The 17,680-nt window shown below is 42.9% G+C and overlaps 1 protein-coding gene across 1 annotated transcript in view; it reads right to left on the bottom strand.

The window, feature by feature from the left end:
* Positions 1 to 1,260: 1,260 nt before the first annotated feature.
* The window catches only part of mapkapk2a (MAPK activated protein kinase 2a), a 37,489-nt gene continuing 21,069 nt past the window's right edge, over positions 1,261 to 17,680 (bottom strand). The window contains exons 2-10 of the mRNA XM_018758717.1: positions 11,227 to 11,366; positions 5,820 to 5,884; positions 5,648 to 5,727; positions 5,376 to 5,502; positions 5,206 to 5,281; positions 4,895 to 5,019; positions 4,132 to 4,217; positions 3,434 to 3,514; positions 1,261 to 3,201 (exon numbers count right to left, since the gene is read on the bottom strand). Coding sequence (XP_018614233.1) covers positions 3,052 to 3,201; positions 3,434 to 3,514; positions 4,132 to 4,217; positions 4,895 to 5,019; positions 5,206 to 5,281; positions 5,376 to 5,502; positions 5,648 to 5,727; positions 5,820 to 5,884; positions 11,227 to 11,366 — 930 coding nt within the window. The 3' untranslated portion in view covers positions 1,261 to 3,051. The remainder of the gene's footprint in view (positions 3,202 to 3,433; positions 3,515 to 4,131; positions 4,218 to 4,894; positions 5,020 to 5,205; positions 5,282 to 5,375; positions 5,503 to 5,647; positions 5,728 to 5,819; positions 5,885 to 11,226; positions 11,367 to 17,680) is intronic.

Below are 17,680 nucleotides of genomic sequence, written 5' to 3' on the forward strand. Positions count from 1 at the left end.
ACATTGCTAGATCCAGATTTAGTGGTTGCAACCAACTCGGCCATGTTTATTGCATCAATAGCGGTATGTCCCTCAGTATCCTTTTTATATTGGGGGTGTTTTTCATTTTAATTCTGATCTTCCCTTTGTGGTTGTAGAGAAGCGGATGTGAGTAAACTCTGTGCCTTTGCTCAAATCACAACGCCATGATGTAGTTTGTTAATGGCCCACTTCCTTCCATTTCCCAGACCTGACAGAACATACCCTCTACCTCCCCTAGCCAGCTCAAACCAGGCTGTGATGTGTTCTGGGACCTCATAATGTCAGACCGAGACTCCTGCTCCTTCAACAAATGGCACCTGAAGAATACGGAAAAGAGAGAGACAATTATGAAAAAAAAAAAAAAAAAAAAAAACTGAGGCAAAATGCGAGTAAAGCTATGCATTCCAAAGGCCGCAAGTTTACCACCACACACCCACTGAAGGGGCTGCCAGTAAGAGGCTTTCCTGACACAGCCGAGAATACTGAGGAGAAAGAGGCGTTTGATGCTCTAACACTGGGGGCTCAAAAGTCATGACAGCTCCACCACACATTTCAGTATGATTCTTTCACCTTTGGTCTACAACATTTAAAAATATGTATATACTGTAAATACATTTCAGAATATTCCAGGAAGCTGAGTTTTCAATACATAAGCAAATTGACTCTAAAACAGTAATATGCTTTCCAACACTGATGTTAATAAAGAATTGCTAACATTAGAGGCCTCTAACAATGTCCTCTGCCGGAATCCTACAATCAGACCATCTATCACTCACTTTGCAGTGTAGCTCGAGGGCGAAGCCATAAAGTCACTTTCCTCACTTGTATAACCAAACTTCATGTCAGTGTCTTCCACATCTCTCTTTGTTAACTTGCCAAGATATGCATCTTGTATTTTCTATGAGATGTATGTTGCTTTGGAGAAAAGCATCTGCTAAATGAATAAATGTAAATACAAGTATAATCTATGGACCATCTTCTCTTGACACCTAAATGTACAAAAGCAATGTATTCAATCACAAGCATAAACCTTTACTGTGATCATACCATCATCAACAAAGGGCCTCACCAAAGAGAAATGTGTTTAGCTTTGCTATTATTTAATGCATTTACTGCTCACTGTATCAGACAAAACACATCAGAACGTGGAAATAAAATATCTATTTTTTCCTGTAAAAATGCCATAGATTATTTAAAAAGGAGAGTGGTAACTACCCTAAAAGAAATGACGACAAAAAATTAAAGATTTTCTCCCCAAGTTTTAATCAAAAAGTAAGCAGTCCTGGACATTAGTAGTTGAACAATTTATCCAATCCATAATTCTGAGGCAGAGGGGGGAAAAAAAAGATAAAAATAAAAATTGTAACCAAAGGGGGAAAAGGGTAAGCAATAAACACACTGACAAAAAACATGTAGGGTATACAACATTTATACAAACAGAAATAAAAATCAAATCCAATCCAGAACAAAAGCAAACCAGCAAACAAAACAAAACAATTCTATTTCTGGGTGCAAGGTGAAGCAGACCAAAATAAATTTGTTTATGGCGGAATGCCAAGCCACTTGTTTCCTCTGTGTGTTCAGGCTTTCCGAGTCAACACATACCCGCTTCCTCCCATCCCCTGGGGGAGGGGGGGCTGTCAATTACCTGAATCAGTGAAAAAAAATAAATCAAGAAAACAAACAAACGTAAAAGACAAAAAGCCAGTAGCACTATACACCCTGAACTCAGGACATACGTAAACAACAAAGAATTTATTTCCCATCTGGCCAGTATTCCTCAGAACAGGTAGACAGGTATATTTCCACAGGACCGAAGGGAGAGCCTCTCAGAACAACAATGCAGCAGACATAATATTTTGCACATCGGGAATATGCCCTTATTGCTTGGATTGGTTGGAGAAAGAGGGCAGAATGTGGAGTTTCAGCTGTTATTCTACTGCTGAAATCCATTTATTTCAAAGACCAATTTGTAAAAAGAGCCTACATACAATCATTGAAAAAAATAATTCAATATATGAAGAAGGTGTACGCCATAAGATCCAAGTATAGAATGAATACAGTTCGGTACGTACAGTTCAAAAGGGTCGATTTCTGACCCCTCAAGGTATTTATGATCTTAAAGTAGCAGCCTAGAGAACATCTATACTTTTGGTATTAAATGGTGAGCACAGCCAATGTCATCAAGGCAGGTCACCCCACATAGGCAGTCAGTCCACTGTGGCTAACATCCACATGCTCAGAAGCTCCATCCTGACACCATGAGGGCCTCAAGGCCATTACTGTCTGAAACATACTCTAGCACACTGCTAGTAAAAAGAGCTTGTTTCTACATTCAGCAACTTGTTTTATACCCATTTAAAAACGGTCAATTTTCAATTCTTGGCATCAGTGTCATTTCATTTAAAATTAAGCCTTCCAGATTGAGTAGATTCAAAAACATGTAATACTCCACAAAATGATAAACTAAGCTAGATTTTACACCATCTAGGCCACAACCATAATTCTACTGCTCATAAAACAACCTCAAGGCCTAAATTCGCTCATACAATTTGCTGATTATGAATCTACCCCACTGAATTTAATAATATTAGAACCATGTTAGCATGGCAAAAAAAAATTTTAAAAAATTAAGCATGGTTTCTTCATAGACATAACTGGTAATAAACACCATTCCATGCCCTGGACTGATAACCCATAAGCTATGAAAATAGAAATATTAACAAGACTTGTGTTATCAAAACTATTTTCTTTAGGACTCCCTATACCTTCAATTTCTCTTCATAATCTCTTGGTTTTCCCTAAAATTCCTCACATACCCTCTTTCTGCCACATGAGAGAGGTTGATTAGTTAAAAAGACTGAGTAGTAAAAGAAACACTGCTAAAAAAATAAAACAATGAAAATACTGCCATTATTTAATAGGTTTTATGACATTACATATGCTTTATAACCTCCTTTCACTATTTTGTTTCCATTAGGCTGAATGTTATTGCTTCCTTTTCTTGTTTATATGTGTTCCTATCACTCTTCAGAGGCCAGGAGGTTCTGTGTCTGCTGCTGTGCTGTTAGCCTTCTTTCTCCTTTTCATAAGCAGAGGATTGGAGGAGTCTTCAATAGTCTTGATCTTAATTTGTTCATAGTCGACCCTCATTGTCGCCAGGGCACTGGTCATTTCCTCCTGCATGCAAAAACCCAACCGTTACAACACTGGTTGCTGTGTTGAACAAGCATGTTCATAAAACAAAAACTGAATCAAATTATACCAGAATACTGGTTACTTTCAGTGATTAACTTCAGACTGTTTCCTTCAGCACAATTAAGGCATGTATAGAAATGCAAGAAATGTGCTAGGCCGCTGAAAGTAGAGATGAACTTAGTGGCAAGAGCCAGAGATAAAACCATGTGCACACCTTCACGTTTTCCCAGGCATCCTGCTCCTCTTTTAACACCCGGCTGGTGTGAAGGGGCGTCTGTGGCACTTCCATTGACTGCTGTGGGGAGGAAGGTGGGGGGAGGGGGTGTCAGACCCATAGCAACAATGGTTTCTTTTACTACCAAGGAAATCTGCATCTGAACCTGACTTCATTTGTTTTAGCTTTGTTGAAAGGACTGCAGCTAAAAAAAACCCCACAAGTCATAACTATAGGTGCTAGTAGTGACATTTCATGCCAGAAAGTGTAGCGCCACCAAAGGAGCAAGAAAACAGTAACAGAAAGACTGAATCTTAATGATCCTTCTTGAACAGAACACTTCTAGTGAATGCCATGTGACAGCTCTTTCTGCTGTATGTTTGAAATTTAACAATGTGAAACCTAACCTGATGATTTGAAACAAACCAGTTTATATCTCTGCAAACAAACCAGCTGTGAAAACCTTAAACGCATAACCTTTAGAATTAAAACCACAGAATAAAGATGTATAAAATCAACCAAATTTCAATACCACTGTTTACCAAGTGGATTACATCTGAGTAAACGAGTTGAAACTATCTCCAATCTTAAACCTCAATCACGCTTTCTCCAACTAGATTACTAGATGTGGAGAAGTACATTAAATTACATAAGTCTTTCACAGAAGGGGTTCCACCGGAAGGGCTACAAGAACTTACATTAATCCAGGGGTGGTTCATAAACTCTGTTATAGTCATCCTCTGGGTAGGGTCAGTCTTCAGCAGGTTCCTGATCATCTGCTTAGCTAAAAACACAAACCAAAACAAAGCTTTAGTAGGTCAGCTAGAGCACTTCTGAAAACTTGTGGCAACAAATTTATCTGGAATCATCTGCAGAAAATTAAGTGTTTTTGCAGAAGACGGGTATGTACATTCAGGACCATTATTTAGACTTTACCTTACATTTTTTAATCACTGTAAAGAGAATGAACATTTGTTTTCTTGCTTCTGAAATGATTGGCCAATTTTTAGTATTTATCTTTATATATTGTAGCCAATATATTCAGTATGATATTCATAACCAAATTAAAATGTGTTTGTGTTAAGTAAAATTAACATTTCAGTATTTGTTCAGCTCTATTTTCTTCTGCAAAGTAATCATTTCTGTGCGTCGTAAATCAAGCCCTTCATTCTGATTGCACATCCTGAACCTAACAGCTGTTTACCATCTTTTTGAACATTCTTCTTTCTACCTAAACCACATGCGAAAACCAACTCCAATATGCTCAAAAACGAACTTGCCTGAGTAATATCCGTCTCCCTGCATGAAAACAGGTTATAAGACCTTTGTTTTAAAGTGCTCCCATGATCATGTTTCAATTTAAACAGTTCTTGAATTCCAAGAGGATTCAAGGCACAGTGCAACCTGCCATCACAAAACAGCTGCTGGTGCTGCACCAAGTCAGGGGCATTGCATATATACCTTCCTCTGAGACCTCAGACCACTCAGGGTTAGGGAACTCGTACTGGCCCATTCGAATTCGCTTCTTCATACCAGGAGATATGGCCAAACCATGGTTGGAGTAAAATGGTGGGTATCCGCAAAGCCTAGACAAGACAGTGTCAAGTTTTGAAAGATAGCGAAGGCTTAAGATAGAGACCAAACTCAGTGTAGCAGCAAAACACAGAGAATGTACCTGAAGGAGAAAGTAAATATGACAAAACTTCATTATAACTTATTCATTACATAAACCATTTAAAAAACTACAGAGGTAATAAAGGTCATTCGCTTACAAGATATACATGATGACCCCCAAAGACCACATGTCACAAGACTTGTCATACTTTTCTGGGCCAAGGACCTCTGGAGCTAGGATTAAGACACAGAGACTGACAATGAGTTTATACAGAACCCATAATACCAAAGGCACCAATACAGTCTAAGAAACGGACTGCTTCCCTACCCACGTAGTAAGGAGTGTAGCATGGGGTAGCGAGGGAGTTGTGTGCAGTGGTCTCTTTGGCAAACCCAAAGTCCGTCAGTTTAAGCACAGCGTTGGGCCTTTTAGAGGTATACAACAGGTTCTCTGGCTGAAAGGTAGAAGGAAAGGCATGTAAATGCTATATGAGTTTTTTTTTTCTTTTTCTTTTTAAAAATCACAGAGTAACAGAGCATGTATACACTCCTGCCATGTAATCATCAACATATACACCTCTACATATATTAAGGACTTACCTTCACATCTCTGTGTGCTATATTGATAGCATGCAAAAACTGGATGGCCTCCCCTATGCTCCTCATAATGTCTGAGGCCTCTGGGGAAGTAGGCAAAGGTTGTAATACATATTAAATCAGCAGGAGACATCACAAACCATCACCTCGAAAATGCTACTTTGGAAAAGCATACCCCTTTCAGTGAAGGCCTGGTCCCCTCGGTCTTGAATACGACTGAAAAGCTCACCACCATCCATGCTGTTGAGACAAATGGGGCCAAAAATAATTCCATCCTTAGTGCAGTCACATAAAAAGGATCACTGGTTTGGACCGCTGCAAACTTGAGCTAGACTATGACTATACAAAATGTCCTAATGTTTATTCATGGAATATGTAAGTAAAACAAAAAGTTTCAACACTTTCTCCATTCATAAACTCAAACACTCATAATCCACAAAATATCTATAGACTAATGTATAAGGTTAGCATTAATTGGAATTTTATTATTTACTTGAGAGTCACATGAATGCTGCAATGTGCCACTGCAGCACTTATGGTTATCTCCAAAACCTCTTCGACTCAAGGACCATCTCAAATTTCTGTGCTCATTTTCATGAAAGTCTGCTGACAGAGTAATGGTCTGTTGCAAAAACTCCAAGCCATGCAGCCTTCATTCATAATGACAGAAAAGGAACAGGGTGCATCTTTCTAAGGAATGACTCACTAAATTGACATGGGTGGAAATATCACTCAGTTTCGACTGACTCATTTTGCAGGGCTTGGTCCTGCATCTCTAGCTAGTTCCGCAGATAGAGAGTTCTGCACAAACACACCATATTCAATTTAATTTGCGTGCAATATCACAACAAAGCCTGTCTTCTCCTTATGGTTCTGCTTTTGCCACAAAAGTTACCCCATCAAAAAGGGTACTTTGCACATGTGTGGCTGGCCCTTTAGGTGAGTTCAGTTGGCCAGGAGTATCATCACTGGGTACATGTCAAACTTAAGTTCCATGCAGGCACTGAGGAGACACAATCAGTCAATTCAAAGAGGATGGCTCGCCTAAGAAACCGCAGCACGTTTCAACACTTTCAACATGAGTCAGGAAGGCTTGCAGATATGAGCAGCTCAGAGACAGCCGTGTCTCTAAGAGCCTGTTACCGTGTGTGATTGGCATGTCGGCCACCGTGGGAGGCAGTCAGCAGATTGGAGAACGGAGTGTGCTCCTGCTTTTGTGCATTCTGCAACTAGTCTTGCAGAAAAAAAAAAAAAAAAAAACCTTCCTTTGCAACTGCACAAACCTCACAATATCCTTCATTCTTAAAGTAGTAAACCCACCAGCATGTCAACAGACCACCATTCTTAGAAGACCCTACACAAAATAAGTGGTTTCCCAGCTTCTTAGCAGTAAATCTAATACAAAACTGGGATATTGTTTTTGGTATTGTGCTTTAACAGCGAGTCCTTTCACTTAAATTCAGCTCTCCAGTTTGGGTGTACTCATACTATCACAAAACAGTTTATGCTTTCGTATAGATTTTGATATGCCGTATGTCATCTTCCAGTTCAAGATTCTGCTCTTTACTGTCAGTTTTCTCGGCCTCTGCAGGCTCCAGTCATTGTATTGCTCTCTGAGATGTGCGTCACTTTGAAGAACAGCGTCTGCTAAACGAATACATGTAAATGTTGCACATTCAGACACACAAGTTCTCATTATGATGAGACAGCATGTAGCAATAGCAGAAACCCAGACCCACGCATTAGCAGGGTTCACCCTGGAGATGAAGTGAAAGACACATGAATGTACAATCTGAAAATCAAAGATGTACTTGTAATAACTTTTGGTAACTTCACTTACTGAACTAATGACTATGTGTATTATGGTCTCATACGTTTTATGCCAGTATCATTTTTCATGGCATTTATTTACACCAAGGGAATTCATTTTTCCATCATTCTATCTAACCTCAATCGTTCATACTTTGATTCCTTTTGACTGAGCACATCTTGAAAACAGGGTGGATAAGCTACGCAGTGAATTTCTATATTAATATGTCAGACGCACTGTGTAAGGGGTTGCGGTTGGTGTGACTCAAGTCTCAGATGAGGCAAGCGACGCCTGGGAGAATCACATTAAGCTGAAAGACGAGAAGCCAACATGGGGAGGGGGGTGGCTAAGAGAACCCCACTATACACGCGCCACTCCTGTGCAGCAGGGCCTGTGAAAATGCGAGTGATGCGTCAGATAGCGACCAACGGCAAAACATTCGGTCCTTCTGTGATTCCGCTGTGCTAAGCACAAAGTGCCACTCACAGTGCCTAAGTCTGGCCTGACAATTACACACAGGGCTGCTTCTGTATGCCCTAATTCGGGCAGCTTCAAAGTGTGCTGACCGCCAAGCCACGACTACTCAACGAGCCTTGTATGACAAAGTCATGTGAGATATTTTGTATTCTAATGTTGTCATTAAGTGTTAAACATGACAAGATTTATACTAAAGTATCAAGTGGCTGGATGCTGGACAGTGAAAACCATCACTCTCTGTACTGAAAGTTCGAAACCATGAAATACCTGAACCATATGGCTTCTTTGTAACTTGCGTCAGTGGACACACGTGTGTATTGTGAAATATGAAATCTTCTGCTGATTAATATTTATACATTTTACAATCTGATGTTTGCCACGTATGGAATGATACTGAAAAATTACCAAGACTATTAGTCTACTCTGCCTGTGAGGTAATAATGGAAAGGACCAAAATTCTTGATGTATCAAAGGCTTATTGTAGCCCAGCAATGCTGCTGACGCACGCCACTCTTAAGCACATGTGAGTGACCAGGGAGGGTGTGCTAGATGAAAACCACAAGAGATACAACTTCTGCAATATCCTACAGAGACATATTCAGACTTCCAATGATAACTTTCAGAAAATTACTATGACTCAGACTGAAAATATATATATTTATGCAGTAATTCAGTAGATTCAGAAGCATTAAATGTAACATATGTCATGTGAAAGTGCTTGCACTGGTGATAAAGGAATAATTAACATGATAGGGCTATAGCATCATTCAGACATATCAACATTTATGACTGCACACCTGGTAAGGCAGGCAATAGTGTCAAAACACATGCAGAAACACTTTTGAATTGTTCACAAACTTCCAAGTGGAAGGAAAGGCTGCATACAAACATGTCTTAGTGCCACATTCTCACACAAGCTCACAGGAAGGCACAACCATATCTTGCAAAATTGTTGTGTGCTTATAATTCTGATAAATGGTTTCCAATACACTGGAATTTAGGTAGGCAATACATATGGGGCACGTGAACTTGTTTGTATAACACCACCTATGCACACTGCATCCTGCTGTCAAAGTCAAACAGCAATACAACTGCAAAAGATGAAGAACCAGCTGAGGTTAAAAGGTCACTCCTTTTTCGTAATGTGAAGAAACGTGATTTTTGTGCAGTTTGGGCAGAGAGAAGGAGGGTCTTCTGATCAACAGGAATAGGTTTTTACAGCAGTATATGAAATAAGAACAGCCAATTAGGAGAAATGCAAGACGTGTAGCAGACAGACGTAATAGCCATAGAAAGGAAAAGTTGATGGAACTTGAAGAGTTTCATTGTTATTCTGACTGCTGTATTTCCTCCATTCTGTTAAACAGGCTATTAATTAAACAAAACAGAAAAGCCAGGACAGTACATTTATATCTGAACTTTGCAAGCACTCAATTCAGGGGAAAAAAAAAAAAGGAAATAAAGTGCAAACCTTAGGACTTAAACCATTCACATAGAAATATTACCGTTTCATCAAAGGGTGCTGAAATTTTCGCTAAATCAGAAAGCAGAATCCAGCTCTATGGGTTCATCAAAGTTTTCCTCCAAATGTTTTGAACAAGCTGAAGGACAGGAAGTCAATGGAGAAACTAAACAGAGGCTTCTTCCCATGGGGGAAACCAGGCAGAGCACAGGCTTCTGTTATAACTGGATCTCCATGGGATCTTCCCCCCAGGCCTCAACAACCTGGTCACACAGACTAAATGGGGCAAAAGGATGCCCAATGTAAACGTGCTGACTTAAGAGCAGAATTACCACTTCAAAGGCATTTAGTCAGCTAAGAACTACTGACGGTTTGATGTGAACAAGCGTAGTTCTGAAATGCCTACAGTATTTACAATAAACAGAACAAAGCTATACTGTGTGCTAGCTAATCCATCACTCCAGCAGCCCTACAACAGAACAGCTAAGTGTCTTCAAGGGCTGTTACAAGACAGAAAGACCTGACTCAGATTCCTTCCATCATAGTAAAAATATTTGCAGACCTTTTCATTTTTTTCACTTATGCAGCCAAAAATATGTGTTAATCATACATTTGCCTGTTTAGCTTTTTATTTCCCCTTACTAGCTGCCTCATTCTCATTCAGTCCACAATTCAATCAATCACCGGTTTCTGATGACGTACTAAATTTCCAACTAATCAAATCAGAGCAAAATCATGAATTACTGGCATGCGGTTGGCACTGAAGGGAAAGTGATTCAGGGACTGAAACTGCAAAAGTGTTGCTGGGGTCAGATGAACACCTTAAGATGACTGAAAAATGTTCTCTACCATACAAGTGGGGCAGTCCCCTCAGAGACAGACACGATGCCCTTCATTCCAGCTGCCAAAGTCCATCCTGTTTCTGAGCAAGCAAGCAGAACTACAATAACAATTTTCAAAGCAGAATTTAATGCATGCATGCATCTAAATTTCTCTCAATATATGAACTTGAACATGAGGGCACAAGACTCCTTTCATTCAGTCATTTAGCTTTTCTCAAAAGCGACAGACAACGCTTCCACTTCTGCCATTCAGAATCCTGGTCATACCTCTAAACTTGGCAAACAAACTCGGCTGACAAAAAGGTCTCATATAACCCCCTTTTCAAACCCTACTAAAACAATAAGGGCAAAAAGGACCCTTTAGGAATCAGTTGCACAACACGAAATCCATATTTTATTTTCTGACAACTAAAAAGACTGAAGAGGATCCAATAATTAGGGAGCATGTATTTGAGGAAAACAAACTGCTCATTTGTCAGCACTTTGAAATATCTTTTTAAAATGTGACAAAAAGCCTGAGGTATCATTTTTTGTTAATGAGAGCTGTTTACTGGCACAGTTTATTTTATACTGCTTTCTTGTTCAGTTTTATCCAAGTGTGCCAATAATTCTGGATGCCAAAGTACTTTGGGCTTCACACACATTATAACTCATTCTAACCGCAAGTAGCGCTGTCTCTAAGCGCCTGGATGGTGCGAGAGGATGTGGGTTCGATCCCTGCTAAGTCTGTGTGGAGTTTACATGTTCTCCCCATGTCTTTGTGGGTTTCCACTGGATGCTCCGGTTTCTTCCCACAGTGCACAGACATGAGTGACCCATTGTAAGTAGTGTATCTAGCAGTGTAAGTCACCTTGGTGAATAAGGTGTGTGGGTTGATAACACTACATGGAGTTCATTGGAAGTCGCTTTGGAGAAAAGCGTCTGCTAAGTTAATAAATGGGGGGGGGGGGGGAATGTACGCGTAGGGTTTCAGGAAAGAGGTAAAACACACCATTCCATGACAATGAGAAGGCACTTTCTGCTCTGGTAGAGGTTCTCGTAGACATCCACAATACGCACAATGTGCGGGCAGGGTGATGCCCGCCAGTGCAGCTCAACCTCCCGCCGGGCCTTCGGGCAATCCTGCAGCATCTGTACCAAAAGAGGAGAAAGGCCATTACACACTTGTACTGCGCCAAAACTACAAAATATGGGTGTGGAAAAGACAATTTTGGGGAAAGCCATTTGTCTATACTGTGTTTTGAGCCACATACAATCAAAACTCCTAATAGTCCTCCTAATATTTCGTCACTACCACTAATCCAGAATTCATCCATCCATCCATCTTCCTCCGCTTTTATCCGGGGCCGGGTCGCGGGGGCAGCAGTCCAAGCAGAGTCCTCCAGACTTCCCTCTCCCCGTACACCTCCTCCAGTTCCTCTGGGGGAACCCCAAGGCGTTCCCAGGCCAGCCGGGAGACATAGTCTTTCCAACGTGTCCTGGGTCTGCCCCGAGGCCTCCTCCCAGTGGGACAAGCCTGGAACACCTCCCCAGGGAGGCGTCCAGGAGGCATCCGGAACAGATGCCCGAGCCACCTCAACTGGCTCCTCTCGATGCGGAGGAGCAGCGGCTCTACTCCGAGCTCCTCCCGGGTGACTGAGCTCCTCACCCTATCCCTAAGGGTGCGCCCAGCCACTCTGCGGAGGAAACTCATTTCTGCCGCTTGTATCCGCGATCTCGTTCTTTCGGTCATCATCCAGAGTTCATGACCATAGGTGAGGGTAGGAACGTAGATCGACCGGTAAATTGAGAGCTTTGCCTTACGACTCAGCTCCCTCTTCACCACAACAGACCGGTACAATGACCGCATTACTGCGGACGCCGCACCGATCCGCCTGTCGACCTGCCGCTCCATTTTTCCCTCACTCGTGAACAAGACCCCGAGATACTTAAACTCCTCCACTTGAGGGAGCAACTCCCCCCTAACCCGGAGGGGGCAATCCACTTTTTTCCGACTGAGAACCATGGCCTCGGATTTGCAGGTGCTGATTCTCATCCCCGCCGCTTCGCACTCGGCTGCAAACCTCCCCAGTGCACGCTGCAAGTCTTGACTTGATGAAGCCAACAGGACCACATCGTCCGCAAAAAGCAGAGACGAGATCTCGCGGCCACCAAAACAGACACCCTCCGTTCCCTGACTGCGCCTAGAAATTCTGTCCATAAAGATAATGAACAGAATCGGTGACAAAGGGCAACGCCAGAATAGTGGAGAGTCCACCCTTGATCGAGAAGAGTGGTTCCAGAACCCAAGCTGTGAGTGGAAGTGAGCCCGACTATATCTAGACGGTATCTCTCAACTTCCCGCACCAGCTCAGGCTCCTTCCCTGCCAGTGAGGTGACATTCCAAGTCCCAAAAACCAGAGTTGGCGCCCGAGGTTTGGGTCGGCCGGGCACTCGGCCCCGACCACCGCCCAAATCGCAATGCACCGGCCCCTTACGGTTTCTCTGGCAGGTGCTGAGCCCACCGAAGAGCGGCTCCACGTCATGGCTTCGGGCTGAGCCCGGCCAGGCCCCGTGGGCATAGACCTGGCCACCAGGCGCTCGCATGCGAGCCCCCCCCCCGGCCTGGCTCCAGGGTGGGGCCCCGGTGACCCCATACCGGGCGGGGTAAACAGAAGCCTTGATTTTTTCTTCATAAGGGGTTTTTGAACCGCGCTTTGTCTCGTCTGTCATCCAGGACCTGTCTGCCATGGGAGACCCTACCAGGGGCATATAGCCCCAGACAACATAGCTCCTGGACTCATTCAGGCACTCAAACCCCTCCACCACGGTAAGGTGGCGGTTCACAGAGGGGTAATCCAGAACTAATAACACTATTAATGAACGATATAGGCAGCAATAACTTTCAGTGCTAAAAATCCATCCTATTGGCAGAACCTGGATATTAGAAATTAAAACTAAAGTTACAACTCTGCTTCTACAAAAGTGCCATGAGGAACACAGCACATGCACTGCAAACTTTAAGCGAGCTGTTCAATTACGGAGAAATATCGCCATCTATGGATGAAGTGTGTCCATACATCATGACACCTAGAATCCTGAGTATCTTCACAGAACGACTGTCAAAACATAACACAATTATAACACTCAAACCCCCTTTTTATGCTGCCCCATGAACTCAGAGAAAGTGTTTCACCAAGTTTTGGAGTACAGAGGTAAGGCACTTCTCACATTGCATTTTTCTGCTGGTAACTTGAATTGTCAAGCAGAAGTGGTGGGCAAAATGGGAAAAATTATTAAATTGCAGATCACTGAAAGCACGTTCTGTGCCCAGGGTTATCCAAAAAAAAAAAAAAAAAAAAATTTGCCATGCTCTTTCACAACAGGCGTTACATCAGTTAGCCAACATCTTCAGGGCTCTTGGACAATACAGCTCATTGTAAAAGGAAAAGTCAGGAAAAAGGCACACAAATACTGCCTGGCCTGTGTTTTATGTGTAACAGTGCCATTGTTTCTTACAATTTCTTTACATTCCCAGAGACAGTAGTGGTTTTTATTCACTAAGCAGAATTAATTTCATCTGCTGCAAGTGAGGAATTCAGTGTAGGATGACAAATGTAGAGCACAGCCATGGTAGACTATTTCAGACTGAATGAAGCAGATTTTTTTTAATGGCAGGATGTTTAACTGAACGTCAGTAGTTATGATGCAGGCTCTATGCTAGACAAAGTCGCCACAGTCATCTTTTTAGCTATTCACCAAAGCCTGGGTAAATCTCACTCTGCAGGGAACAGATGTGCCATTTTCACGAGATTTACATGTTCAGAAGCGAAGTGCCTGCAGGTAATCCATCCCAAAGCACATTCTTAAGCAGGCTGTCCGTAACTGTTCTCAATTTTTAAGCTGCAGACCTTGCAATCATTTACAGTCATTTGTATATATGGCATTTACTCTGTTATTACCTCACTTGTTGGACAGATTATATGAAGAAGCAAGTAGGCAACTATGAAGTGAAGGCATACATACTGCTTAAGGAAAGACTGTCCATGACTACAAAAATTATCTAGCGCATTATATTTGCACTGGAGGATCGCCATTGTCGCGTACTGTAGACTGGATGTCACTGAGGCGTTTACATCAATCATAATGCCCCTTCGTTTTGATAGATTTGATCCTAATTATGGAGTAGTTTCAGTTTTGGCTCTCAGCTGAGGTGAATTAGCCTGATTCAAATTACAGCAGGTGATGCATAGCAGCAGCCTCAAGGTGTGAAGACTCAAAGTGCAAAGACAAGGGAGTATATCTGTGGGAGTCCACCAAAGGAGGCCTCCTCTACTACATGGAGTTCTGCCGTCAACATTACGTTCTGCAAGGAATCGTGCACGGAACATGTCTGACATCAAAGCTATCCACGGTAACTGAACTGTTCGACATCACTATCATGAAAGACCCCGAAGTTCCAACTGATACAGCATCCTGGTCTGGCCTCATCTACAAACCCTTCAATTCTGTTTCAACCTCTCTATGGGACTTTGGAATTGCCAGGCTGCTGTCAAGAAGGCTGACTTCATCCTGGCCTACACCTCCCGCTTCTCACTGGACATCCTGGCCCTACCTGAAACTTGGATCAACCTGGATAACACAGCCACACCCACAGCCCTCTCATTCTCACAAACTCCTCGTTCCTCTGGCAGAGGTGGAGGCACAGGCCTGCTCATCTCTCTCCAGTGGGAATATTCTGTTCTCCCTCTACACCTTCCTGACCAGCGATCCTTTGAATCGCATGTTGTCTCTATCACTGCGCCAGTCACACTTCTGGTTGTTCTCTATTGTCCTTCTGGCCCTCCCAGCTGGTTCCTGGATGACCTTACCATTGTGTTGAGTTCTCTCCCAGGGGACAACATTCAGTTGATTCTCCTGCAGAGGCCATTCATGCAAGTAGCCTTCTGTTTCTCCTGCAGTCCTTCACCCGCTCTCTGTCCCAGTCCCTTGCTGCTCACACAGCCAGCAATCACCTCAACCTTGTCTTCTCTCGTAAATGTTGTTGTCCTTTCCTCTGTTACTCCGCTGCATGTGTGTGATCATTTCTTCATCTCCTTCCAGCCCTGCATGACTACTAATACCTCTCCTGCTTCTGCACTCACTGTCACTTTTCGCTGCAACCTAAAGTCTCTGTTGGACTCCTCCTCTCCTCTGCTACTCTATCCTTTTCTGTTCTGCTGCACAGTTCTCAAAGCTGTAAAGAGACAGTGCTACTAATGTTCTCCTCCCTGTCCGATCTTCCTCTGGAGAGCTGTTCAACATTTACTGGTGTAGTCAGCTTGTCCATTACATTTAGATTTATTCATGTAGCAAACACTTTTCTCCAAAGCAATGTACATCTCAAAGAAAATACAATGTGTACATTAGGAGAAAGAGACATAGTTGCAGACGTGTGATTCTTAAGTACAGTTACTTTGTTTCTTTCCACCATATGAACCAATGTTCATCACACAAGTAGCTACATAAGACTAAGAATACTGATGATTCCTGATCATGTTCCTATTCATTTTTTTTGATACACACAAACACTTTCCTACATTATAGGAGTTGCTGCATAAAGGTTTATCCGGGCTTGATCTTAAAGTTATGGTGCATGAACATTTACACCTTACTTCACCCATGATCTAAGTTCATGTGAGTCTGGAAGAGGTGAGTTTTCAGACCCTTTTAAAATGTGGACAGAGCTTCAGCAGTTGAGTGAGAGGAGGAGGTCATTCCACCACAATGGAGGCAGAACCTCCGTGCTTTACCTTTCGTGCACAGGACCACCAAGTGGGCAGATGTGGAAGAGCGTAGCAGTTTGGTTGGGGTGTAGCAGTTGATCAAGTCTTGCAAATAGCTAGGCGCAGTTCTATTGATGCATTTGTAGGCTATAACCAGGGTTTTAAATTTGATCCGGGCAGCTATAGGAAGCCAGTGTAGAAAAACAAGCAGAGGAGATGCATGGGAACACTTCGGCAAGCCAAACAACTCGAGCAGCAGCATTCTATATCAGCTGTAGAGGTTGGATGGCAGTAGCTGGGAGGCCAGACAGGAGAGAGTTGCAGTATCCAGACAGGGTGTCACCATGGCCTGGACAAGTAGTTGGGCAGAGTCTGTTAGCTAAGGACGGAGCCTGCGGCTGTTATGCAGGATGCATCTGAAGGTCCGGGTTGTGGCTTCAAAGTGTTGAGCAAAAGATAGACTTGAGTCGATTACCACTTCCAGTATCTTAGCAGAGGATGTAGGCAAAATGAGAGAGTGTTACCCAGTTTTATTGAGAGATCATGACAGGAAGACAGGCCAGCTGGGAGGTGTAGGATCTCTGTTTTGGAGAAGTTGAGTTATAGGTGGTGATCAGACATCCATGCAGAGATGTCCAACAGACAGGTAGCGATGCGCAGGAAAATGTCTGACACTCCAGGTGGAAAGGACAGGAAGATGTATCCATGTACAGACACCTCACACTGCACTACAAACAAACAAACAAACATCTTTCCCCAAAGATGAGCACTGTATGGAAGCTCTTAAATGGTCTGCATGTGCATGCATGTGTTCATAAGAAAGATTCACAAGGAGTCATAATTTAAATGTTAAACAGATCCAGAACAACAGTATTGCTATTCAGAATTTAGCAAGAATTTTCATTAAATAATTGTCCCAGCAAACAGTCAGGTTTCAGGCAGAAAAATTATATTGCAGGGGACAACGGACAAACAAACCCTTGCTTTCCAATCAAAGGACCATGTTCACATCCCTGGTTCTGCTGTATTACCCCAGAGAGGTACTTCCCTTGCACTGAGACAACTTCAAGAGATGGTGCCGGCGTGAGGTGACATGTTGATTGCTTCTCCTCACAGGCTTGTTAGTTTGGTGTATGTTATTTTGTTTGTGTCACTATGACTGTTCTACCTGCCCAGGGAGTTCTCAGCTGTGCTCATAGCCGCAGTTTACATCCCACCCCAAGGGAACACACACAGTGCGCTGAACGAACCGTACCCGGTCGTCACTAAGTATGAGAACAATCACCCAGATGGACTGTTCATTATCCCTGGGGACTTTAACTAAGCTGATTTCAGGAACGTGTACCCCAAGTACCATCAGCACATCTCCTGCCCCACCAGAGGCTCAAACACCCTCGACCACTGCTACACTTCACACAAAGTTATGTACCGCTCCCTGCTGTGTCCACACCTCGAGCAGTCAGATCACCCCTCAATCCTGCTGCTCCTGGTCTATAAGCAGAAACTCAAGCGAGAGGAGTCTGTGACGTGCACTGTGCAGTGCTGGATACCAGAAGCGAAGGAAAGGCTCCAGGACTGCTTTGACGCCGTAGACTGGGACATGTTCAGAAACTCATCCTCTAATCTGGACGAGTATGCCACAGTGGTCACGGACTTCATCCGCTACTGTGTTAGCGTCTGCATACCCCATAAAACAGTCCG

The sequence above is a fragment of the Scleropages formosus genome, chromosome 2 (assembly GCF_900964775.1).
Source record: "Scleropages formosus chromosome 2, fSclFor1.1, whole genome shotgun sequence".
NCBI classification, from domain to species: domain Eukaryota; kingdom Metazoa; phylum Chordata; class Actinopteri; order Osteoglossiformes; family Osteoglossidae; genus Scleropages; species Scleropages formosus.